The sequence below is a fragment of the Lampris incognitus genome, chromosome 14 (assembly GCF_029633865.1).
Source record: "Lampris incognitus isolate fLamInc1 chromosome 14, fLamInc1.hap2, whole genome shotgun sequence".
Taxonomy (NCBI): Eukaryota; Metazoa; Chordata; class Actinopteri; order Lampriformes; family Lampridae; genus Lampris; species Lampris incognitus.
The window spans coordinates 15,939,070-15,966,429 of NC_079224.1; the positions used below are offsets into that span (position 1 = coordinate 15,939,070).

A 27,360-nucleotide genomic window follows, 5' to 3' on the forward strand; every position below is an offset into this window, starting at 1 on the left:
ACCTCAACTGGCTCCTTTCGACGCGAAGGAGCAGCGGCTCTACTCCGAGCTCCCTCCGGATGTCCGAGCATCTCTTCTCCTTGATTAGGATGCCTCCTGGGCAGCTTCCTTTGGAGGTTTTCCAGACATGTCCAACTGGGAGGAGACCCCGGGGAAGATTCAGAACTCGCTGGAGGGACTACATGTCCAATCTGGCCTGGGAACGCCTTGGGATCCCCCAGAAGGAGCTGCAGGGTGTTGCTGGGGAGAGGGACGTCTGGAGTGCCTTACTTAGCTTGCTGCCACCACGACCCGACCCCGAAGATGCAGCTGATGATGAGATGAGATCTGGTATCACATCGCTCCCCTCGGCACAAAAGTTCAAGGAGGCTGAATTTTGGGTGTTATGACTGCTAAGCTGTGCATAAGCAAATTTGCCTGTGCAAATTTGCTTATGCACGGCACAACTTGGAGACAATAACAAGTTTGACAGCACAAGGATGGAGTTTTTGCATTCAACATGAAAGCCCCTAAATTCCTAAATTATATTGCAACACTCCTAGAAACAAAAGAAGGGTCAGGTGCACAGAACATTTTCTCAATGCTAACTCAAATCTGTCTTCAGTTGTCATGACAACAAGGCTTTTGAGAACACAGAGAAGAGACCTTTTCTACACCAGTGACGTGATGAACCGTTCAAGGTGTCTGTGGATGGGGTGAACTGCGACGGAAAACTGTTGGTGTTCAACACTGGTGTGCACCCAATATTAATTTGCAAGCATGATGCAGGTTTAAAAAAAACCTTGCCTGAACCAAAACAAAGACTAAAGCTTGACGCAAACTCCCTGTTTTATCATATTATACAGCCGTCTTTAATTTATTCTGTTTACAGAAAGATGTCTGCATAGTGTAGGCAGCAAATAATCTGATGCGATGCAACAACCTTGAGACAGTGAGAGCTTTCCGTATTATGCTTCAGAGAAAAACTCAATAGTTGTTTTGATCCACAAGCCAGCTCAATCTCAAATGTTTGTCCTACGCCCTTGTCCTTATGCACCCTCCAGACAATGAAGCTTCTTCAGTGCCCATTGTTTCCCTAATAAAATCTCAAACATCATAGTTAGTCTGAAAGCACAGATATAAAAACTGTTAAAACAAAACATGAAATTTATAAAAAATGAGAGGGATAAAAGTGTTGATTAAAGCTAATTTCTCTGATTGTTTTTTCATTAATAAATAGTAATCTTATTCATCCAGACCAGGGGTTGGCAAACTGTGGCACTTTTGCCCCTCTTCAGTGGCTCCCTGTGGCTTTGACAAAAATTATACGGAAATAACGGTTATTTTTTAACATTTTAATTTTCATTTATAATTGTTGTAGGCCTAAAGTGATTCTTAGGTTCTCCACACTGAATGAAAAAAAAAAGTTTTAACATTCTGTCAACTAAAACCTGCATCATAGCCTACGTTTATGGCCGGCGCCTCTCCCTCTCAATTTTGCCAAACCTCAACAGCGGTGGCTGGTCTTCGGTCTTCCTGCCTCAAGCAGGAACTACACAACCCAAATATGGCTCCCGCCTCACAGAGGAGAGCCTGCAGAACAGCGCTGATATCAAGAAGCTCTGCAGCGACATTCACAAGCAGAAACTGCATTCAGCGGATGAGAACTCCATCCCTTAATAAGCTATCATTTTGCAACAAACTATCTGTTTTAGCAAGTTGTGATTTTGTTAACGAATAGCTGTTGTGTTTTATGCTCAGGCCCGAGGGTTGCTTGCTGTACATGGCTGAGGGAAAAAAGAAGAGGATTACCTCGCACTGAACTGGACCTTGTTCAGTTTTGTTGCATCCCCCAATAAAAATAATAAAAAATGTAATTAGACTTGTAGTTCTATTATTCATGAGTTCATAAATGTTAACGTACCAAATAATCATAAATAGCCCACTGCAGAGTGACCACATGTGGTTAAACTTAGTGAATGCTCATTTAGATTCTAGTAGTAATGTTGATGGGCTGATTTAGACTTAACAGGCTGTGTTACCTTCATTATAAGGCTCAAATATGAGTTGAGGCTCCAGACAGATTTATTTTGGGCCAAAAATGGCTCTTTTGATAGTAAAGGTTGCCGACTGCTGAGCTAGACCACGGAGTCCAGTTACATAATACTAACTGCCACCTTTACACTCATATGACAATGTTTTTTGGATTCCCACTCCCCTTTTTCTCCCCAATTTTACCCGGCCAATTACCCCACTCTTCCGAGCCATCCCGGTTGCTGCTCCACCCCCTCTGCCGATCCGGGAAGGGCTGCAGACTACCACATGCCTCCTCCGACACATGTGGATTTACCAGCTGCTTCTTTTCACTTGACAGTGAGGAGTTTCGCCAGGGGGAAGGCGCGTGGGAGGATCACGCTATTCTCCCCAGTTCCCCCTCCCCCCTGAACAGGCGCCCCCGACTGACCAGAGGAGGCTCTAGTGCAGCAACCAGTGTTGATTAAAGCTAATTTCTCTGATTTTTTTTCATTAATAAATAGTAATCTTATTCATCCAGACCAGGAGTTGGCAAACTGTGGCACTTTTGCCCCTCTTCAGTGGCTCCCCGTGGCTTTGACAAAAATTATACGGAAATAACGGTTATTTTTTAACATTTTAATTTTCATTTATAATTGTTGTAGGCCTAAAGTGATTCTTAGGTTCTCCACACTGAATGAAAAAAAAACGTTTTAACATTCTGTCAACTAAAACCTGCATCATAGCCTACATTTATGGCCGGCGCCTCTCCCTCTCAATTTTGCCAAACCTCAACAGCGGTGGCTGGTCTTCGGTCTTCCTGCCTCAAGCAGGAACTACACAACCCACATGGGGTTAAACTTAGTGAATGCACATTTAGATTCTAGTAGTTATGTTGATGGGCTGATTTAGACTTAACAGGCTGTGTTACCTTCATTATAAGGCTCAAATATGAGTTGAGGCTCAAGACAGATTTATTTTGGGCCAAAAATGACTCTTTTGATAGTAAAGGTTGCCGACCGCTGATCTAGACCACGGAGTCTGGTTACATAATACTAACTGCCACCTTTACCACCTTTACACTAATATGACAACGTTTTTTGTTTTTTGAATTCCCCCTCCCCTTTTTCTCCCCAATTGCACCCGGCCAATTACCCCACTCTTCCGAGCCATCCTGGTTACTGCTCCACCCCCTCTGCCGATCCGGGAAGGGCAACAGACTACCACATGCCTCCTCCGACACATGTGGATTTACCAGCTGCTTCTTTTCACCTGACAGTGAGGAGTTTCGCCAGACGGACGTAGCGTGTGGGAGGATCACGCTATTCCCCTCAGTTCCCCCTCCCCCCTGAACAGGCGCCCCCAACCGATCACAGGAGGCGCTAGTGCAGCGACCAGGACACATACCCACATCTGGCTTCCCACCCGCAGACACGTCCAATTGTGTCTGTAGGGACGCCTGACCAAGCCGGAGGTAACACGGGGATTCGAACCGGCAATCCCTGTTGGTAGGCAACGGAATAGACCGCCATGCTAACCGGACACCCAAATGACAACATTCTGATCCCAGATGGATCTTTGTCAGGTCAACATGAGCAAGTGAGAATAAGTGTGTAGGCGTTATCCCCCTTTTTTCATTGAACATATTCTGATAGCCTTTCACCTATGTGACGTGGGTATAATTACCCTCCTTCAGACACTCTCCATATACCACTGTTGAAAGGTTTTACTTGGTAGGATGAACAATGGTGCAGCAGCAAACAGGTCCCTGCTCAAACAGGAAAAAAAGGATTGAAACGTGATGGCGATGTGGAGATGCTTCTGTTGGACAGCTAATCTGTACAATCAATATTACAGTACAACAGTGTCCCCATACAGGAGACTGTCTGTGTTAGCGTTGGTCTGAGGATGCTGTTTTTACAAGGGTGGGAACTGTTTACTGCTGAGCTGACGGCACACAACAAACAATGCCTGCTACACCTTGTTTGTAGTTTGTACTGCCAGAGAAAGGGACTGATTGGGGACATCACAGACTTCAGCTTCACGTGTAGTCTTGAGATGTGATCTGTGAGCAGGGATTTTGATTGGCTGGGTTCACATCTATACAACATTTGGTACTGAACTGAAAAATAATTCAATGGACTTTTTTCTTTATAATTATAAACATTCTTACTGAAATGGGTTTGTACTCAAAACAGGATGTTTATCCTGTATTTTTTATTTTTTTATTTTTTCTCCTGGTTTTCATTTCTTTGGCAGCGAGATGTCTACCTTGCTCCCAGTTACAGCTGCACACATTTAGTATTTTGTTTTTCTCCCTTTTGGGTTTTTCCTGTTTCCTGTCTTATATTTTAATTCATTTTCTTTCATTATTATAATGCACTTCCACAACATAATTCAATTCATGAATCTATTAGCTCGATTAGCAGGAAATTCCACACAACCTTTTTCCCCCTCTGAGGCAATAGCCTCCTGAGCTAAAAAAAAAAAACAACCCAAAAAACACTTAAATGTGAAAATACTTAATTCTTAAAATCTGTATTTTTTTCAGCCCCTGTATATGTCAAGGCCTTATTTGATTTTTGTTCTATTAAAATCAAAATGATGGGGGGGGGGGGAACTATTGTTGTCAGTTACTGATGCATAACAAAACTGTTATAGTCCCATATCAATAAAGTTCCAGTTAACACACACACATACACACTTGTAACTTCTTTGCTCTCCAGGTATGAAACTGAGAAACTGGTTTTGATTGTTTTCTGTGAGCTAAACAAGTCTAAAAATTCTGCTTTGTTGAAAAAATCAAAGGCTTTATCTGAACTCTCAGCTTCTATCTGCTTTCCCATTTTATCTTAAATCAACAAACTGAACAAAAACATTCTCCAAACTCTCCAGTACACATTTACACAACGCGTTACAGTCACTTCGGTGACAATAAACGACTATGACATATGTCGCTATCCAAATAATGGCAGAACAACAAACCTAATTTCCTGTTGGTTTTTTCTAGTGCGTTTCTAAGAGATCTATTAGGCAGAGCCAACACACACACACACACACACACACACACAAACACACAAAACACATATGGGGTTGCCGGGCAGACAATGACACTAAGTAGGCTACTTTTTAAAATATTGGCTGAAATAATGATACTGAAATATTATTTTGTGCCACACCTAACCACTTGCTACCCTTGGCAACTGCCCATGCCTTTGACCAGCACTGCTGTGCAGCATCACAACACATTCGAGGCCATGCATGCTACAGCTAGCTAGCTGTAAATGACTCTATGTCAGACACGGCTGCAAGTTAAGACCGGAAGATTAAGGACATGGGTGGCTGAAAACAAAGTATACTATGTAGTTCTTCCTAAAAATGATTAAGGACTGTGGATTTTTTTTTTAAGATTTTTTTTTTTACCTTTATTACACAGTGAAGAGGCAGACAGGAAACGGGGAGAGACAGAGTGGGATATGACATACAACAAAGGTCACCGTTTGGAATTGAACTGGCGACACTTGTGACCAATGTGGCATGTGCTGTAACCATTCGGCTAGGGAGGAGCCGGATTGTGGAATTTCTCAAGATTCATAGTTTATTTTTAACAGTAAAATGACTTACTTTTTTTTGACCAGATACTGCTAAATAAACAATTTTCTCAAGTGTTGTAAAGCATGATAAAGTCGGACAGCATACAAGTACGACAAGGTCTGGTGCCTGTCGTACTGATGGAGAATTTGCCTTTTGGATGCGAGTAACGTGGTAAAGTTGACAGTGAAATGCATCGATATGCTTTTATAGCCTCCATTTCAAGTCCTGTTTTTTTTTCAATGGACCATTTTGAAAAGATATTATTGTGCAATTTCCAAATGCTTTCTGACATTACATTTCATAAAGAAAATGTAAGTCATTGTGCTGCAACTTGGCACGGTTAGGTAGTTGTCCATGTGGTATCATCTGGGCTATGGCTTCTATTAAACAGAAAACATGGCAATCATGAGGCCTCAGTACATACCAGTTGTGGACCATGAGCTTCTGAACAGCCAGTAGGGCGTTGTAGCGGACCAGCTGATCCTCATGGTGCATATGGTTCATGACCAACTGCTTCCCTCCTAGTTGCTCAATCACTCTGAAAAGACAGAATGGGTGGGTGAAACCATTTAGCCAAACCATAAACATACAGTTGACATGGTATTATAAAGTTCTGAATCTAGATTCTATGGCAATGACCAGTAAGCTATGGGAAACAAAGGAATAAGGAAAAAAAAGTGTACAGTAAATTTTTAATTCGTAAATTTACTTAATCAGAAATCATCAGGTAGGTACAAAATGTAAAAGATGAACAACATTCATAAGAAAATGTTGTTCATCCCTTGCTTGATGAAATTACATCAATTCTGGACCAGTGCTGGTATGCATTTACTCATCTTATTTACCAATTATTTAATTCATATACTCGCTAAAGGGGGGTAGGGGGTGAAGTCTATCCTTGCAAGCATCATGTTAAATTTGGCTCCCTGCACAGGTCGGCAGTCCATCACATGACAAAGACATGCAAACATCCCCACTTTCATAACTACAGTTAACTTAAAGTCTCCAATTCCTGGGGGTGTCCGGGTGGCATGGCGGCCTATTCCGTTGCCTACCAACACAGGGATCGCTGGATCGAATCCCCGTGTTACCTCTGGCTTGGTCGGGCGTTCTACAGACACAATTGGCCGTGTCTGCAGGTGGGAAGCCGGATGTGGGTATGTGTCCTGGTCGCTGCACTAGCGTCTTCTCTGGTCGGTCGGGGCGCCTGTTTGGGGGGAAGGGGGGAACTGGGGGGAATAATGTGATCCTCCCACGCACTACGTCCCCCTGGCGAAACGCCTTACTGTCAGGTGAAAAGAAGCGGCTGGCGACTCCACATGTATCGGAAGAGGCATGTGGTAGTCTGCAGCCCTCCCCGGATCGGCAGAGGGGGTGGAGCAATGACTGGACAGCTCGGAAGAGTAGGGTAATTGGCGAATACAATTGGGGAGAAAAGGGGGGGGGGAGAGTCCAATTCCCTGACTATTGATGTCTATGCATTATTGTGAGGGAAATGAACAACTCAAAGGAAACCCCCACATAGGAGGAAATAGTGGTCTAAATTGCAAGCTCTCCCTGGCTTGTCAGCACGCTAGCATGCCATCGACTCAGAAATGGACAAAGGAGTTGTTATTAGAGAGAAGGAGCAAGATAGAGAGAAACCAGAATCACTCTGTCAATCAAACTGAATGTGCCTCCAGGTTGACAAACTGGTGGGAAACAGCGAGGATAGAGGGAGGATAAGGGGATCTCCAGGCAAGAACAAGCAGTCCAGGAGGATTAAATAGCGTGGTGTCAGCTGGCTTCCCAAGCTTTGGCACCATCTGACAGAAAGGGAAAACAATCACTCGTATTTCTCTGAGCTCGGGAAGGAATGGGTGAATGCTGAAAAACATTCTTGTTAATCAAACCATTCACATGTTTAGAAGTAGGCGTGGCAGCAGCATGCATGGATGCCCACACACAAACAAGGTTGAGGTAGAAAATTGGCCTCTTTTTTTTAATTGGAGCTGTGCGTTTTCCACTTTTAAATCTGGGGCGGCATGGTGGCACTGTGGTTAGCGAGGTTGCCTCACAGTAAGAAGGTCTTGGGTTCGAGCCCCTGGGTAGTCCAACCTTGAGGGCTCGTCCCAGGTCATCCTCTGTGTGGAGTTTGCATGTTCTCCCTGTGTCTGCGTGGGTTTCCTCCTGGTGCTTCAGTTTCCTCCCACAGTCCAAAGACATGTAGGTCAGGTGAATCGGCCATACTAAATTGTCCCTAGGCATGAATGTGTGTGTGTATGTGTGTCGGCCCTGTGATGGACTGGCAGCTTGTCCAGGGTGTCTCCCCACCTGCCACCCAATGACTGCTGGGATAGGCTCCAGCATCCCTGCGACCCTGAGTAAGGATAAGCGGTTTGGATAATGAATGAATGAATGAATGAATGAATGAATGAATGAAATCTGAGCAGGGGTCTGCAGGAGATGTGAGTTAGTTACTGCGAGTGGAAAGTATCGTTGAATCCAGTCATCCGATAGCAGATGAACAGGATGAAAAAGCCTCACCCATTACCTATCAGCTTCTTGTATCATTCATCTGTTGTAAAAGTAGTTTAATTCTGGTACTTGACCAGCGGCATGCTTGACTGAACAGGGATACTGAGGTACAGGGATGCACGGCTTACGTGTTATTTTCCAAACAACTGCTTGGCAGCAAAACATCTTACCGTTTGCCCCGTGGGTAGTGTCGTACATACTCTCCAACGTCGTGGGCTGCCACTGCTATTACCTGAGGGTCGTCGGACACCTCTAAAAGCCTTGTTAAGATCCTGGGGGGGGGGGGTGACAAGAGAGACATTCAAAACCAAGCAGGCAAAGAACTCCCATCGCAATTTCTTCACAAAGGAAAATATACACAGTTGACATGTGCTCCTAGACAGAGAGGTTTCCACAAGAGTTTCATCAAGAGTTTTAGATTACCTGCGGTAGTACTTATTCCCCCAAGCAAGAGATCGGATGCAGGGTTGTATCAAAATTTCAAGAGGGGCATGTAAAAGTAATTTTCAAGCTTGATAAAACTATAATTCTTCATATGCTCTATTCCCCAAAGGCCAGCTACTCTCTGGCACAGGGAGTCTGGAGTTTCTACATTACAGCTTCCCTGCAGGAAAATGTATTTTCCTTATTTCACAACTTCAGCCAGATGTTGCCTGCAACCGAGATAAGCTACATGTGATGTATTAAGTTACATGTTATCCTTATCAGGACTTTCCTCAAAATCAGGCTTAAAAACCCCACAATGGTGTTTGGAAAAGGCAAGAGTAATAAATCAGAAATAGTCTGGAGTATGTTTGAATCAAATTATACTAAATTATATTAGTATTATATACTACTACTACTAGTACTACTTTCGGCTGCTCCCGTTAGGGGTCGCCACAGCAGATCATCCATTTCCATCTTTTCCTGTCCTCTGCATCTTCCTCTCTCATGCTAATATATTATATTATACCTTTGTTAACTCCTGCTGATGTCACTCTCCATGCGTATTGTGTTTTATTGTTGGTTGCACTAATGTTTTTACTGCTTTTTTTATTGTATTTGATGTAAAGTGACCTTGAGTGTCATGAAAGGCACCTTTGAATAAAATGTTTATCATTATTATTACTATTATAAATCTCAGAAATGTTGAAAACAGAGAACTGAGGAATGACAGAAGGACAACTAACACAAGACAGCGTCTGTGAGAGAATCACTGAAGTAAATACTAAGTTCATAGTGGAGCAGAGAGGCAATAGATAAATAAAAACCTCCAAAAAGAGATCAGAAATAGGGCTAATTAAAGCAGAGATAGAGGGTGATTGAATCTAGAGACAGAACAGTGATGAGATGAGCAGATGGGCAGATTAAGATTTTAAGGACTATTGGAGCATGACAAAAATACCAATGAAAAAAAAAGATTTAAATTTTTATTTTATCTCAGTTCTCAGAGTTTTGGGGTCCTTACAGTGAGACTTGCATCAGAGACCTCACCAACTCTCACCAGCTCTGCATGCTCTTCATTTTGCAAAGCTCGAGCACTGCGTCACACAATTCAGATACTCTGTGATCACAGGTCAGGTTAATGATAGCGACACCGTGCTTGTCTGAAAGGAAACTTCTGATTATCTGCTCTGAACACAGTAGCAGCAGGTCTGATTTAATCTGAAGATATTACACCGTTCTTGCAGATTACTCAGATGTGGCCACGTACATCGTCATTTGTGGAATGCATCCACTTCGACCCTGTTAAAGGGACTATGTGTAGCTTCTACCAAAGTGCGGACCTCTAATCATACAGCGATGTGAATCACAAAAAAAAAGAGAAAGAAAAACGGATGCATGGTTCAGCCCCTGTTCAAGCTACAAGACAAGCAAATTCAAACTGAATGCTGGCAAATGTCCGGCATTATACTAGACCATCACACAGATTAGTTTTCATATTTCTCAGTCATTCTATCCAACAAAACGTATGAAGACACAAATGGCGACTGATGGGTCCCCTCCTCCACAGTCATTGATTATATTCTGCTGCTTCGTTTTTCTCTGACTTGTTCGAATGTGACTACAGAAATGCTTTTTTTGGCAACTGTATTGTTTAACAGCTGTATTTCCATTGTTCTGGGCTGTACTCAACTGCAATAAGCCTTTCTTTCTTTTTGGATAATGGACTTTGGGACTATTGACTTTAGTGAACTGAGTAGTTCCTCTTTAACATCAAGTATATGTTGATAAATCAAGATTTAAGCATATGTCAAAGGCTGCATATGTCATACTTTTCAATGTGCTACTTATATCACATGATCATGGTCATCCAGCTTACATTAGTGCATCTCCCCAGTGCTGGTTATTTATGAGTGTTTTCATCCTTTTTGTTACCCTGTAGAAGATCCTTGGTGGAATACTGATTGTGACAATAAACAGCCAACAGGGTTGCTGCCCACAGTGTACAATGCCGAGAGATTGTGCAATGGCCAAGCACAATCCCAGGGAGTGCGTCATATACAAGAGCTGTTAGAGCACCCTGGAGTACCTGACTAAATTGCATGTAAAGAAGCATTTTTTCCCCTCCTTTGAATGAAGTGTGCAAATGATTTGCCTTTTGTGTTGGATTGGTTGTAGGGAAAATTAAAACTGTTGCTATTCTTTCTCTTTTCCTTACTTGAGGAGCTCATAGTTCTTTTCGTTCAAGCGGACAGCGTTCTCACGCCAGAACTTCTCAGACTTGTGTACAGGGCTCCATTCCAGGCGGCCAGACTTCAGTTCTGAACTGTATTCATCAAAGGAGCTGAAGGATAAAGAGAATGGGAGAATGAGTGAAAGAGGAAGGTAGTCAAAGACTCATTCTTACTACAGCTCTGCACACACAATCCTACTTTCTTCCAGCTGAGCATTTCTGAAGACTGCTGATTTGACTGGGTCAGCCTGTGGTGAAAAGTACTCAAGAGCACAAAGTACACAGAATACCCAGAGTTCACCAATAATTGCAATCAGGACAGAATTCAAGAGCTACTGCAATAGAATTATATCCTAGGAAAAGATGTTATCATAAGAGTCAGTAGGACAAGTGTCATGTGCAATGAAGTAGACATGCACCATTTGTTTGTTATAGAATTAAAAACAAATAAGCATCCAGCCATCCCCAAGTAAGTCTCCATCATGTATGAATCAGAGTCAACAAAGTACCTGAGGTCCTGCACACTCTCTCCCAGCCTCTCCAAAAGGAACTTGATATCATCAGTGATGTCCTCATCATCGTACTTCTGCTGGTCGAGGTTCTCCAGCTGCTTCAGCACCTTGCACTGAATCATGGCAAGGGCGTACTCTTGACGTGTCTCCCTCTCTGCAGACTTCTCCAAAAGGTTCTAAGGAAGAGTACAAGTGTTAAAATTCTAAAAAGAGAAGGAAACATAACACTAAAAACTTGGGCCTCTAAACATCAGATAAATGGTGTGATGCTTTGTGCCACAGATTAGTCAACTATGTCTAAGGTTGTGAGGAAGACAAACAGGGATATGATAAAGAGGTAAAGTGACTAAGTCTGTCAAAATGTAATGTCAGACCTCTACTTATTCTGATGGGGTAATTATAGCCATCACCAAGGCTCCCCTGTTGTGGAATACCCATGTAAGTGTGTGCAACTAACCCTAGGCATACTTTATTGCAAACTGAAAATAGTCCTATAACGACAACTAGAGCAAATCTTCAGAAACTGATTTATTTTGAAGGCATCATGATATTTTTTGCAGCCTAACTGAATGAAAGTCTTTTTTTTTGTGAGAAATGTTTATTACCAAGTATATTATTTTGGAATCCTATACTATAAAAGGAGTGAAACTGTCCTTGAATGTGTGACTGAGGATTTCCAGATGGCACAGATAGTCTCGCTCAAGTCCCATTTACTGAGCAAAATTATTTACATGATTAATACCTTAGGAAAAAATATGCAGCTGCTACTGTGTGCTTTTGTAAAAGAAAATTTAACTTTCATTTAGTCTGCATTAAAAAAAACACAACTAAAAGCAATAATCACAACAATATAATAAATATATTATATACATATATTAATATATTATATATATATATAAGTCATATATTATAACATAATATATAATAATAAATAAAACAATATAATAAACATATAATAATATATAATACAAAATAATAAAAACAGCAAAAACAGTATCCATGTAGGTGGCTCTTTATCCTTGCTCTTAATAAAAGTGTGATCTATGTGATGTCATGGAACCATGACTTTTCTTTTTTGTAGTCCTTCTTACTCACTTTTAAAATGCACCAACACGGACTGTAACATAAGAAAATTAACTCTTGGGGAAATCAGCAGTAACTATCAAGAAGACAGTTGAGAGTTTCCCATCACTGCCCACCAAGATTTTTAGTTAGCTGCAATCCACCTGCCAAGCTACACTCAAGTCTGACCAATTAAAAACAGTTTACAGACATCTTCCCAAATACTGGATATGGCAGAACGTTTAGTATGAAAGGTGTAATAAATTATCGCTGGATGAAATTTAAATCAGGAAATTGCTGGCAAGCTTACAATCATATATGAACTAATACAGCTAAAGTTGTCCTCAAAAATCATGTCCCAATTTATCTCTCTCCATCAGTCCAAGGTACTGGAAAATTAACGTGTCAAGAGATGCTTAGGTCTACATACTGCGATTACATCGACAACAGAACCCCCCCCCCACCCCACCCCACCCAGATAAACTAGAATATTGCAATAAGTACATTCAGTTTAGGAAAATCTTGATATTTACGTTGGCTGGAGTGGCTGCAGTGAACAAAGCCAGAATATCAATGACGATTTCCAGTTAAAAACCAAAACTCTTTTCAATAATGTGAGTTGTTGAGTGTATCTGGAGATTTTGTGTTATATAAATCTAACATCTATTGTTATTCAATTATTTGTTCATTCACTATCCCGACTCAGTCCATCTCGAGGTTCCACAATTTTTCCGTTTTCTGACCAAAATCCGAAGTATTTCCAAACGGGGCTTTTTAGATTGCTCGGAGTGAAAATCACTCTCTGCGGCCGAGTTGGGTTGTGAACTCTCTTGCCATCTTTACCATGTGGCTGTTGCTGAATTATTCGCTCGTTTCAGCTTGACCTAAATTTCATTTTCAACCAACGAAAGTGACGTTGTGAGAGTCCTGTCCGTCATGCAGTGTATTCAGTGCGGCGGCCAAAGCCCTTGTGAGAATTCGTGAGGCAGACAGCGGTGGTAGTGCCGCATTTTTTTTCCACAAACAAATATTAATTTTCACACTCGAATGTCTGTTTTTTTGTTGTTTTGTTTTACAATTCGGTTATATATTTGAATTTGGAATATTCATTGACAGCCCTAATACAGATAGACAGACATACATACAGAGATACAGACAGAGACACCTTCCATTTTAGCTGGTTAGGTTTGCGTTGGTGCGTGGATGAGGCCAGACTATCCAACCTCACTTTGCTGTGTGTTGAGCGGGACATGAACACTGACACAGACAAAAGTGTTTGGCAGGTTTGCCACCATGAAGGAGAGGAGGATGAAATTTTAAAAAGGGACCCTGATATGTATGACGTTCATTAACCTTCTTGGACTGTTTTGTTCTATGGAGTATGGTGGAATATACAAATGGACTACACTACGTATTGACTACTGTACTTCTATCCTCTTTGGTCTTCCCCTCAAGTGTCTTCATAAACTTCAATTGGTCCAGGATTCAGCTGCCCGTATCATTATCAGAACTCCTTCTATAGATCATATCACTCCTGCTCTTCAGCAACTCCATTGGCTCCGTTAAATACCGTATTGACTTCAAGATCGTGCACCTCACCTTCAAGGCCCTTAATAACCTAGCTCCTTCGTATCTTTCTGAACTCCTTCATATCCACGCGCCCTCCCACACTCTCAGATCCTCTTCTGCTGTCCAACTCACTACACCATTGGCCCGCTTGACTACCATGGGATCTAGAGCCCTCAGTCATTCTGCCCCCCGCCTATGGAATTCTCCCCAACATGACATTCATAAGACTGACTCTCTTTCAACCTTCAAATCCCATCTCAAAATGTACCTTTTCAAACTGGCATATTCAGTCTGATCCAAGCTTAATTGAGTTTTGTGCAGATGATGATTTTATACTTATCGGTTGTATTAACTTTTTATTATCTGCCCTGCTTTGTTTTGCTCTTATGCTGCCTGATACAGTGCTGCTTGTTTTTTACTGTGTTCTGTAAGGTGTCCTTGAGTGCTCTGAAAGGCGGCCACAAATACAATGTATTATTATTATTACACTAAACTGCAGCAGGCTGAGCAGGGACAACAACTGGTGAGGGAAAGGTCCATATTTATTCTTTATTAATTTAAATATTGGTTATGAAGAAATCAGTCAGAATGCTAGATTAACCTGCTGTTAAACACCACACTCACCGCATCTCGGCACTTCTGTGTCACTGCCTGTGGTTTTGTACACTACTTTGTATTTGAATAGGCCTTGTATTGTTATAGACCGCCATGTCTATTTTGTGTTTGTTATTCCCATGTAAGACAGACATAATACTGACACAGTGCACCTGGCCTGTCATGGTCTATCAGCGGTGGTGCTGAACCGTTCGTCAATCGATGCATAAGTGCTGTCCTTGGTGCTGAAACATTTGAACATGACTGGCAACCTGTTTTCTTTCCTTGTTCTACAGAACAGGCTCGTCTGACCATGTGCCTCCACGGTATGTTTTCTTAGACAGGCTTGCTTGGCACAAGAACTGAAAATTTGTATTTATGGATAGGATAGATCTGCTATTTTACAGTTGTGAATTTCAAAATGACTTTATCAGAAGGGCCCATCGAGAATGCTTCGCTGCCTCTATGCTGAGAGTCTACAGTGCCTTGCAAAAGTATTCGACCCCCTTGAAAGTCATCACTTATTTCTGGATTATAAAACATACTCACACATCTGTTTCTGTACAATATTATTTTTGTGAACCCATAAGTTCTAACAGCATGTTCCCAAAGCCAACATAAGTTGTGTTTTGCTGACTTTTTAAAAATAAATTAAAAACTAAAATACAGTGCTTGCATAAGTATTCAACCCCCACATATCAATACTTTGTAGGGTACCCTTTTGCTGCAATAGCGGCCATGGTTCTCTTGGGATAAGTATGTACAAGCTTTGCACGCTCTTCTGGAGTAATTTTTGCCCATTCTTCTCGGCAGAATTTGTACAGGTTTTGCAGGTTGGTGGTGGGATGGCGTTTCTGGAGTGTGATTTTCAGTCTGTGCCCCAGATTTTACATGGGGTTGAGGTCTGGATTTTGGCTTGGTCACTCCAAAACGTTCAGTTGACCTGTTTGTTGCTGAGCCATGCCATTGTTGCTTTGGCCTTGTACTAGGGACATTTGTCCTGCTGGAAAGTGAACCTTCTCCCAAGCTTCAGATTTATGGCAGACTGCAACAGATTTTCTTCCAATATTTCCCTGTATTTAGCTCCATCCAGTCTTCCCTCAATTTGAACAAGGGTCCCAGTGCCTGCAGAGGAAAAGCAACCCCATAGCATTATGCTGCCGCCGCCATGCTTCACTGTAGGAGGGTGATTTTTAGGGCCACACATAAGGGTTTGTGCCACACATAACGCTTTGAGTTTTGGCCAAAAAGTGCAACTTTCATCTCATCTGACCACAAAACCTTTACCCAAATCCTAACTGGGTCTCTCTCATGCTTGGTAGCAAACTCCAAACTCCAAACCCCATGTGCGTAGTTTTGAGTAACAGCTTCTCTCTTACCACCCTCCCATACAGGCCAGATTTATGGAGAGCCTGTGATATGGTTGACTCATGCAGATTTACTCCAGTTTCAGCCACTGACCTCTGGAGCTCCTTCAAAGTGATTGCAGGATCATCTGTGGCTTTCCTCACCAGCCCACGTCTTGCTTGGACACTTAGCTTTGAGGGACGGCCTGTCCTACAAAGTGTCTGGGTGGTGTGACACAGCTTCCACTTTCTGACAGTGGATCCAATAGTGTTCCATAGGACATCCAAACACTTGGATATTGTCTTGTACCCCTTTCCCGCCTTCTGCATTTTAATCACTTTGTCTCTTACTTCAGTATTATGCTCCTTTGTCTTCATTTTCTGATGGCGTTCATGTCCAGCTAATGAACTTTACACAGAGTGCTTTTTATACCCATAAACTAGACCATTACTTTTAATATCTTACAGGCACACACTAATGATGTCCAGTTATGTTTACCCGAGTTTGTTTAAGGAATAATTTGTCATTTGTGTAAACTTGGATCTTTCAGAGCACAAGGGGTTGAATACTTATGCAAACACTATATTTTAGTTTTTAATTTATTAATAAAAAGCCAGTGAAACAAAACTTATTTTGGCTTTGGAAACATGCTGTTAGAGCTTATGGGTTCACAAAAATAATATTGTTCAGGAGCAGATGTGTATCTTTTATAATCCAGAAATTAGTGATGACTGTCAAGGGGGTTGAATACTTTTACAAGGCACTGTAGCTCCATCCCTGAAGACACCCAACAGCTCTTATCAAAATATTTGATAAGTCCAAGGACTGACCGGCAATAATTTTGTCTTATTTCCAGTCACTGATTGCTGCCGAATATGGAAACTGCTAAAGATATGGGATTTTTTAAATTCCCGATACTTTAAAGGACCTACACAGGGGCGCTGTTGCAATCACAGTCCAACTAGAGAGGAAACACTTCAGCTGGAAGAGATGAATGGAGCCATGGTCTCTGATTTAATTGTGCCAGGGGCATGAATGGGGATTTCATTATGTATCATAAGTGCAAACGGCAGAGAAAAACAAGGTCACAGCTTTTAAGACTAAATTCAATATTCAATCCACTCCTTGAGCAGTGACAGTACGCTCAGAGAACAGCATAAACCATGAAGTGTACTAATATATCTCTGGGTGTTTTATGGACTGCCTCTTTTGCTTTGTTTTTTTGTTGCTGAAGATTTATCAATGCAGTTGTGTCTTGCAAGATGGCACAAAACCAATGGGATGATGGGGGTAAAAAAATGAAAGAAAAAGAAAAATCCATAAAAACACTGTCAAATAAATATCAAAAGTTCTGGCAATGAGTCATTGGGCCTCAGGCAGGTAAATTCTTGTTTCTTTTACTATATGTTATGAGTCTCTTGATTCTTGCGAGTAATGGGTAAAAGAAATCAATGGCAGAGTCACAAAATGTTTTTAACTGCCTTAATTTGTTTGTACACACGTGCACTGGATGTTGAAAGCCACCTCTTCTGAGACTGAATACACATACAAGCAAACCTTCAATGAGCCTAGTTAACGCTTCAAAAAGATCATATACGGACAGTGGATTTTCAGTGTCGCTTTCAAAATAACTAAGTAAATAAGCAATTTAGAGAGGAAACTGATCAGCTCATCAGGTACAACCCTTTCACAGAGACATGCTATTCAAAAAAAGGATAAAAAGAGCTACTTTTGAGAGCAAGGTATTTTTGTTTAATCTCATTTGCCAATAGCATCGCTGCATTAGTTTAGATTTTTTTCTATTTCAAAATACATCCTTAATAGTTTAAATATAATTATGCAGTAATTATCTGTAGGCCTGTCCAGGGTGTCTCCCCGCCTGCCGCCCAATGACTGCTGGGATAGGCTCCAGCATCCCCGCGACCATGATCAGGATTAGCGGCTTGGATAATAGATAGATGGATATCTGTAGGCCTTATATTTCTTTTCATTTAGGCCTAAACTATTACTGTATGTTCTTGAATATTAGAAATCACCTTTCCTTGCATTAGGCAAATAATTTATTGACATTAAAAACATGGCCGGACATCAGGACCACTTATAACATCATCTTATTAAAAAATGAATCTAAAACAAGTGGAAGTTGGTGAATGCCAAACAACTTCAACCATTCTCACACATCCTTTCAAGAACAGGCCTGTGTATACAAGTAGTTTCCGCAAGAGGGCCATTAACTACAACCCATCACAAGCATTTAAAAATTTTAATTGCTATGATATTTGCTGACCAAATGGAAAGCTGAAGATCGGGAACTGGGAAAAAGACTCGGGCAGTTCTATTTCGCTCAACATGTGCAGGAGTTTGCTGTCAGGAATGGCATTTCAGAGACACAAATGATGAGAGCGCAATACTCTGCTATCTTTATTCACGTACCCGGAAGGCTGCCAGAATGATTCGAGTGACCTTCTCCTTGACAGACTCCTGGAGAATGTCGGACAATGCTGGCACCACATTGTAACGCCGCAGCTGCTCACAGAGCTGAGGGCTGAAGGCCAGCAGCCAAACACAGAAGATCATCTGGTACTGAAGCTGGAAGCCACACTTGTTGCTCAGGACAGCAGTGATACTGTAAAATGTCAACAAACAACAAAATAACCAAAAGAGCGGGGTTGGGGGATTCACATTCATGTCTGTCACATGTTCACCTACAACTGTTTGCCTGTACTGGGAGTACACAGTTGTTAATAATACAAAGTACTTTAAAATCACTGCTAACAGCTAGAAACTGAGCAGTGCAGTTAGAAAAATAAGTGAGGAACTAGAGAAATGTACAGTTAAGAATGAGTATTACAACATTCAAGATTCAAATACATTTCCCTAGATGATATTGTTTTTGCAAACCTAAATCATATATCTGTGCCGATTCTAATAGGTAGGAAACGTCGTCAGCTATCTCAATCCATCATCTACAATCCATCATCTAGAGTACTTCTGCCCGAAAATGCATTGTAAAGTGTGTAGCAGGTTTAGTTTAGCCTTCCTTTGGGCCACTGTATGCAAGGGCTCACTACTCACCAGTTCACGCCATCAGCCTCCACCCAGGCGAACCTATACTCATTAACCCTCAGCATCAACTGGAGGCACCCAGCCACGCACTGCACGTACTGGGAACTCTGCAATGCACAGAGGCAAAGACATTACTTTTCAAACGGGAAGGGGAGTCATCGGCAGGGCAATTCAGGGACACAGGCAAAACACTGGAAGGTTAGGCATCATTAAGAGCAGCTCATTCTGAAGGATGAAGTAGTTGGCAAGCAGAGACAGCACAGGTGATAGGACCAGTCCAAAAAACTTGCATTACCGCAACACCTACCTAGCCTGAGGCATTGCACATGCAACCTATTGTTAAGATCAACACATGCTAGATCACAGACTGTACAAACAGTAACAATATAGAGAAATGGGTGGACAGGGAGGGGGGCTGCCCCATCGCACCTGAGCAGAACAATATGAATAAAGTAGAGATTAGAGTGCAGGCAGCTGAGAGGAGAAAACAGATCCAATTAATTTGTTAAGACAGAGGAGCTGTTGCACAAAGGCAAAGAGGTCCAGCAACAAGAACAGGCAAGGAGGACACAGTGGAGGACAGAATAGTAGTGGAGGGGGGATAACCTGGTTAAAAAAAACTACAGGTGGTATGCTGTTTTTTGTTTATTATGAGCAAGCACAATTGTCCCAAGATTACTGAGCACATTTTTAAAATGATACCATCACATGTTCATATGCCCTTTACAATGTCAGGATGCAGCTGCTTTGCAAATGGTCTTCCCCTTATTCACTAGCAATTTAAAGGAAGTGGTTCTCTCCATGCGCTACTGGCATTAGGGAAAGGTGGCGTATGGCATGCAATTTCCGCTCAAACAGTAGGACGTAACCGGTGGCAGCCAATACCATGCTGTCTAAATGAAGATTTCCTGCTGGATGACACAAACATGTGCTCTACGTTTAGTCCTTTAAAAAAAAAACAGGTCCCCAACAAAGAAGCCGGAGTTATTAGTGAGAGAACTGGAGTGCAAGAACAGCATGAGTGAGACGAGGGGGGGGGGGTGTGTGAATGTCCATTGATAGCCAACAGAAGCCAGGTTGCAGAAACCATGACTTTTTTCTTGTTTTATTTTTCTGTTTTGAAGCATCAGGGCAGTTTAAAGATGCACTTCACTCATACTCACTTCACTGGGGGAAATAGTTCCTGCTCCTGAGCCTGTTTCTGGACCTGTACCATGTAGATTCTAATGAGAGATAAACAAAAAAAACAGCAGCCATATAGCTGGCTTAGATACGTTACTGCTACCAGAGGGGTTAAAGTGGACTGTGGGTGCTGCAGATTTGACCACGAGTGTGATTCAATGAGAACACATGATGGCTGATTCATTCACAGCTTGTGAGGGAAAAAATAAAGCGCTAGCGCTGCCATTATTTAGGTACCTGGTAAGTGATGAAACATCTTTTCAATCTGAATGAGTTATACTTGGTTATTAAGACATTTTTTTAAACACAGAACACATGTGGAGCCAAGAAGGACACAACTGCTCTCTAAAGAGCCAGTGACCATCTGAATGTGAGACCATGTCCAGACATTTAAGACAGAACTGCTAAAGGACAGTGCACGACTCTGTTCTTTTGTAAACATACTCCCTGGGACAGGCAAAGGCAGTGCCATGACCTCAAGAAAAGCTCTTTTATCAGCATCGAGGTCCGTCTGGCCTGGTCTGCTCAAATCCAACAAAGCACCGATCGAAAAACTATTCAAAAATGTTAAAGGTGAACCAAACAAGATGATTTCTATTTTGTGACAACAATGTTAATCATGAGGCTCTTGGCCTTTAATAAAAACAAAAACTGAGCAATAGAGAAAGCAAGTAAACATTTTAATAAGAACATTTTGAGAAGGATGAAATATATTTCAGCATTATATGTGGTTAGCTTATACTGTAACTGCCTTGTTCAATAACCTATTCAGCGGGAGGGTTTTTTGTTTGCATTTTTTACTCCTTTTTCTCCCCAGTTGTACTTGGCCAATTACCCCACTCTTCCCAGTCGTCCCAGTCACTGCTCCATCCCCTCTGCCGATCCGGGGGGAGGGCTGCAGACTACCACATGTTTCCTCTGATACATGTGGAGTCACCAGCTGCGTCTTTTCACCTGACAGTGAAGAGTTTCGCCAGACGGACGTAGCGTGTGGGAGGATCACGCTATTCCCCCCAGTTCCCCCTCCCCCACGAACAGGTGCCCCCAACTAACCAGAGGAGGCACTAGTGCAGCGACCAGGAAACATACCCACATCTGGCTTCCCGCCCGCAGACACGGCCAATTGTGTCTGTAGGGGTGCCCAACCAAGCCGGCGGTAACACGGAGATTCGAACCAGCAATCCTCGTGTTGGTAGGCAACGGAATAGACCGCCACACCACCTGGACGCCCTCATCTAGTCAGCGTTAATTCAAGTGTGCACTTCTTGCTTCAAATGTAAAGAGGGACTATCTGGCTTCAGACCTTCCCTATGTACGGACTGTCCTGACCCCCCCCCCCCCCCCAATTCCCCACAGACTCCACCATGGAGTCTGTGCTGCCGACACAGACTGCAGTCAAACTGCTCCTCCGACTTCTCTAATAAATAGTCTGATCTTCCTAATCACTCAGCCAGTCAGTCAACAGCTGATTTAAGGAAGACTTACTATGTTGCAGGGGCTAGGCGTTAAGTTTTAAGCCTTTAGCTTAACACGTCACTGAAATGAACTCAGTAGGTGCCACCGATATAAATTACATTATTCCATAACTGAACTGACGTTCAAACTAGCCAAGATCTGAACACAAGTTGAACTGGTGTCACTGACAGCAGGTCTTCCCCTTCAGAGTACCTCTCTGGAAAGCCTTCCAAGAAGCATGGCCAAGCAAAACCAGTATCAAGTTTTTAATCATTTAATAATATTTTTCTACAGACATTCCCATCCATTTCTCTAAGCGGAGCACACACACCAGCCCCTTCCCCGAGGCTACTTCTCTGTTTTTGCTGCTGACCACTTCTTGTGCAACCCTGGGCCTGTATCTACTGTTGTTTACTTTCTGCTGGAAAAATGCTGTACAAATAAGGTAACAGGTCAGCTATCATCTGCACTTGGGGACAAAACATGACGTGAACAGCACCGCCATAATTTGATCATTCAAAAAAAAAAAGATTGTCCAATGATGCAACAGAAATTAAAACATGAAGCCCCAAGACTGGAAAAGCTAAATGTCGGTTTAAAATGATGTCCATAAATATGCAATATAAATGTAATGTAATATAATGCAACTGCAGTAAGGCTCTCAACCTTACAGCACATTTTGTCTGATGGCAGTATGTGAAACATTGTGCGTTATAACCCAATAAAAACAAACAGCATGTTGTTCACATATCATTTAAGAGATTCTCCAACCCGAAGTCATGTGATGACTTCAACGCTGTTAGCAAAACGATCACACAGGGAGAAAGACAGCCATGAAATTATCAGCAGAAAAAGGCAGGCGAAGGCGGGGAACTACCACTCAACAGAAAAGAGAGTTTAAGTAAAAAGTTCCTCAATCCAAAGGTCGGAGGACAGAGGGTGTCGTCCACTGTATCTACCCCCTTTTTATTACGTGGATATATGAGCCTCTTATTCAGGGCTGCACAAACAAACTTGGATTGATAAATATTTTCCACGCTAACGTTATTCTCTGTTTGGTTGTGCAACACTTCTGACAGCTGTTGCCTGAAAAAAAATGAAGTTATGGTAACTTTTTTTCTCCCGGGTTTTCCCCCCCTTTTCCTCCCGAGTTGTATCCAGCCAATTACCCCACTCTTCCGAGCCACCCCGATCGCTGCTCCACCCCTTCTGCCGAGCCGAAGGGAGGGCTGCAAACTACCACATGCCTCCTCCGATTCACGTGGAGTCGCCAGCCGCTTCTTTTACCTGACAGTGAGAAGTTTCGCCAGGGGGACGTAGTGCGCGGGAGGATCACGCTATCCCCCCCCCCCCCCCGAACAGGTACCCCGACCGACCAGAGGAGGTGCTAATGCAGCGACCCAGACACATATACCCACATCCGGCTTTCCACCCGCAGACACAGCCAATTGTGTCTATAGGGACGCCCGACCAAGCCGGAGGTAACACAGGGATTCGAACCGGCGATCCATGTGTTGGTAGGCAACGGAATAGACCGCCATGCCACCTGGATGCCCTAAGTTATGATATCTTGATGATAATAATCATTTGTAATTTCCAACACACACATACCCAAAGACATTAAATGCAAACGTCAACAATTTACACAATACAATAACTGTTACAAAACGAAATAACGGGTGAAGAAGAAATGATATAGCAAGGGGGGTAAGATTAAGAAAATAAAAGATTGAGGAAGAAAGGGAGGATGTGTAAAACAACACCCTGCGTTTCTGCTGTGGTGAAGGAGTCTGTCGTCTCCCTCTAACAACACGCTGTTCAGCACAGCAGCCATTTCAGCATGCCAAACTGACTACCCGATCAAACAGCGCAATTATCTAGAACAGTGGCTGTTTGGGCATCTTCATTGAGCAATGGCCGTCAAGTGTCGACTAACCAAGCTTAACTTCAACTTCAGCCATCACTCGCACAAATGATTACATAACACAGTCCTGCCGGAATGAAAGCATCTCGACCTTGTACTGTTGACCTTTCAAATAACCAACAATATTACTGCCGCAAACTGCCACATTATCTACCTGAGAGCTGAGCTGGGTCTTGATCCAGTTGAAGTAGTAGTTAAGGTCACTTCCCTCCATTAGGTCACGTCCCCAAGCAGCCAGCTTAGCAATGATTCTTGCAGCCTGTTGGAGGAAGGACAGAAAACTGAAAAATTGATTTGATTGATTACTGTGAAAAAAGCTGGAGTTCATCATGATTTGTCCTTGTAGTCAACCGTCTACACACAACTGCAACTTCCTAACAGGCCACATGAAACTGCTTTGATATACTGTAGAGAAATATAATCGCACTTCGAAGCTGGTAATGCCATTATATCAATATCAATAGCAAGGCAAGTTCATTTATATAGTACATTTCACACACCAAGGCAATTCAAAGTGCTCTATACAATATCACAGTGATGGTTGTGTAGCATTGGTGAGTGTAGCATTACTTTGCAGATCAGAACAAGACACTCAAATTAGAAATCAAAAATCATCAGCAGAGGATGTACTTCCTATGGCAACTGAAGAAATTCAACCTGCCACAGACAATGATGGTGAATTTCTACACCTCCATCACGGAGTCCATCTTAACCTCCTCCATCACTGTCTGGTGGCTGCTGCCACCGCCAGGGACCAGGGCAGGCTGCAGCGCATCATTCACTTGGCGGAGGTGGTGACCGGAAGCCGCCTCCCAGGACCTTGAGGTGGTCAGGAAGATCATTGCCGACCCCTCCCACCTTGGACACCACCTTGTTGAGACTGCCCTATGTCAAGAGGCTGAGGTCCATCAGGACAAAAACCTCACGCCACAATAAGTTCATTCCCTGTTTTAGTTGAACTTATCAACAGGCCCCCTGCCCCCCCCCCGCCGCCCCAAACTAACAGCCACTCCCTCTCAACACACACACACACAACACATATATATAGCAATTTGTATATAAAACTGTACTTTTACTATACTTTTCACTGTATATTTTTTATTCTGTTTCATCAGAATCAACTTTATTGGCCAAGCGTACTTATGCATACAAAGAATCTGAGTCCGGTTTACAGTAGTTCTAGTACTCATGACTAGAAGTCCCTGGTCATGTAGGGCTGTGAAAGGCTTAACGCAATACAACAACTTTTTTTTTTGCAGATAAGCTTTGATCTGCTTAATGTTGTGCATCATTAGTGTGTACCTTTGTGTATTTACTGCACTTTTATGCTTCTGGCATGATGCAATAAAAAAGCTCCAGCAACACATGAAAATACATTCTCTTTGTTACACCATGTTCATCATAGAGCATGTTTGAAACAACATCGGTGTCTTCTATTGAGCTGGTCTGTCGAGGCCACAGCCGATTATGCACTACAAGTTTCAATTAATCCAAACACACTAGGAGGAAATGTTGATCTTGTTTTAATTCAGACCGACAATGTCGCTCATGGAGTAAGACAACACCGGCACTAACAAGACATGGTTGTTGTGCAGCAGCATTCATATGCAAGCTTTTCCATGCATCCGATTGTACGCGAGTTAAAATTATGGAAAGACTTGCCTGTGCATCAAACCGTACTGAAATTGAAAAGAATAAAAAGAAAAGAAAAGAAAAACCCAAGGCCATGCTCACCATGTGAACAGTGAAGAGATCCTGACGATTCAGCATAGGAAGAAAATAGGACCAGGCGGTGTTCTTTGTCTTCTTGGCATAGTCAAAGAAGATGTTTACTCTCTGATGGTTCTCCTAAGTGACATGAATTAAAAGCTTTAATGCATTATGAGCTGATGCCTGGTAGACCTGCCTTCCATCAATCAGGGGAGTTTATATGCTGCATAGCTAGTCTCCCCGGATTGAAATGCATCCACTCTGTACAATAAACCAATCAATGTTTTTGTTATAGATCATTAGAGAAAATTATGTGTAAAAGAATAAAAAAAGTTTCATTTCAAGTTTCTGAAATGCATCACGTAGAATTTACATATGTGTGTATACATAATCTAGTCAGTCAATTAATTCTTTATGAGACAGTATAAGCCTGTTTCATGCCATAAGCAATCAGCTGTCAGTTGACAGCTGATGATTGCTTATCAATCTTAATATCTATCTATCTTAATATTCTGCTCCTCATTTGTTGAGCACTTTTATCAACACCATTGACAGTTTCCGGGGGGAAAAACCCGCTGTATATATATATATATATATATATATAACTTTGTTAAAAGAAACACTCAATGGTAGGGAAAGTGCTCAACAAATAGGGAGCAAAATAATCTAGTGAGTCAAGTAAATTCTTCATGAGACAGTGCAAGCCTGTTTCATGCCATAAGCAATCATAAGCAATCGTCAGCTGTGTGTGTGTGTATATGTATATATATATATATATATATATATACAGTGCATCCGGAAAGTATTCACACCCCTTCACTTTCCCCATATTTTGTTATGTTACAGCCTTATTCCAAATTCCCTTTGCTATGACACCCAAAATTGAGCTCAGGTTCATCCTGTTTCCATTGATTATCCTTGAGATGTTTCTACATCTTGATTGGAGTCCACCCGTAGTAAATTCAATGGATTGGACATGATTTGGAAAGGCACACACCTGTCTATATAAGGTCCCACTGTTGACAGTGCATGTCAGAGCAGAAACCAAGCCATGAAGTCAAAGGAATTTGACTTCATTAATAAATTTGAAAACATTTCTACAAAACCTTTTTCGCTTTATCATTATGGGGTATTGTGTGTAGATTGATGAGAAAAAAAAGGAATTTAATCCATTTTGGAATAAGGCTGTAACATAACAAAATGTGGGGAAAGTGAAGGGGTGTGAATACTTTCCAGATGCAGAATTTTTTGCAAATTTATTAAAAATAAAAAACCGAAATATTGCATGTACATAAGTATTCACACCCTTTACTCAGTACTTGGTTGAGGCCCCCTTGGCAGCGATTACAGCCTCAAGTCTTCTTGGGTATGAAGCTACAAGCTTGGCACACCTGTATTTGGGGTATTTCTCCCATTCTTCTCTGCAGATCCTCTCGAGCTCTGTAAGGTTAGATGGGGAGCGTCGCTGCACATCTATTTTCAGGTCTTTCCAGAGATGTTCAATGGGGTTCAAGTCTGGGCTCTGGCTGGGCCACTCAAGGACATTCATAGACTTGTCCCGAAGCCACTCCTTCGTTGTCTTGGCTGTGTGCTTAGGGTCATTGTCATGTTGAAAGGCAAACCTTCACCCCAGTCTGAGGTCCTGAGCACTCTGGAGCAGGTTTTCATCAAGGATCTCTCTGTACTTTGCTCCATTCATCTTTCCATCGATCCTGACTAGTCTCCCTGTTCCTGCCGCTGAAGAACATCCCCACAGCATGATGCTGCCACCACCATGCTTCACTGTAGGGATGGTATTAGCAAGGTGATGAGAGGTGCCTGGTTTCTTCCAGACGTGACGTTTGGCATTCAGGCCAAAGAGTTGAATCTTGGTTTCATCAGACCAGAGAATCTTGTTTCTCATGGTCTGAGAGTCCTTTAGGTGCTTTCTGGCAAACTTCAAGTGGGCTGTCATGTGCCTTTTACTGAGCACACAAAGGCCTGATTGGTGGAGTGCTGCAGAGATGGTTGTCCTTCTGGAAGGTTCTCCCATCTCCACAGAGGAATGCTGGAGCTCTGTCAGAGTGACCATCGGGTTCTTGGTCACCTCCCTGACCAAGGCCCTTCTCCCCCGATTGCTCAGTTTGGCTGGGCGGCCAGCTCTAGGAAGAGTCCTGGTGGATCCAAACTTCTTCCATTTA

At 42.3% G+C, this 27,360-nt stretch overlaps 1 protein-coding gene across 2 annotated transcripts in view; it reads right to left on the reverse strand.

The window, feature by feature from the left end:
* The window catches only part of atp6v1h (ATPase H+ transporting V1 subunit H), a 42,349-nt gene that overhangs the window by 5,903 nt on the left and 9,086 nt on the right, over positions 1-27,360 (reverse strand). For both annotated transcript variants that reach the window (XM_056293223.1, XM_056293224.1), the window contains exons 5-13: positions 25,205-25,318; positions 23,625-23,729; positions 20,073-20,132; positions 18,919-19,016; positions 18,277-18,469; positions 11,269-11,447; positions 10,745-10,870; positions 8,274-8,375; positions 6,011-6,124 (exon numbers count right to left, since the gene is read on the reverse strand). In XM_056293223.1, the coding sequence (XP_056149198.1) occupies positions 6,011-6,124; positions 8,274-8,375; positions 10,745-10,870; positions 11,269-11,447; positions 18,277-18,469; positions 18,919-19,016; positions 20,073-20,132; positions 23,625-23,729; positions 25,205-25,318 (1,091 nt within the window). The remainder of the gene's footprint in view (positions 1-6,010; positions 6,125-8,273; positions 8,376-10,744; positions 10,871-11,268; positions 11,448-18,276; positions 18,470-18,918; positions 19,017-20,072; positions 20,133-23,624; positions 23,730-25,204; positions 25,319-27,360) is intronic.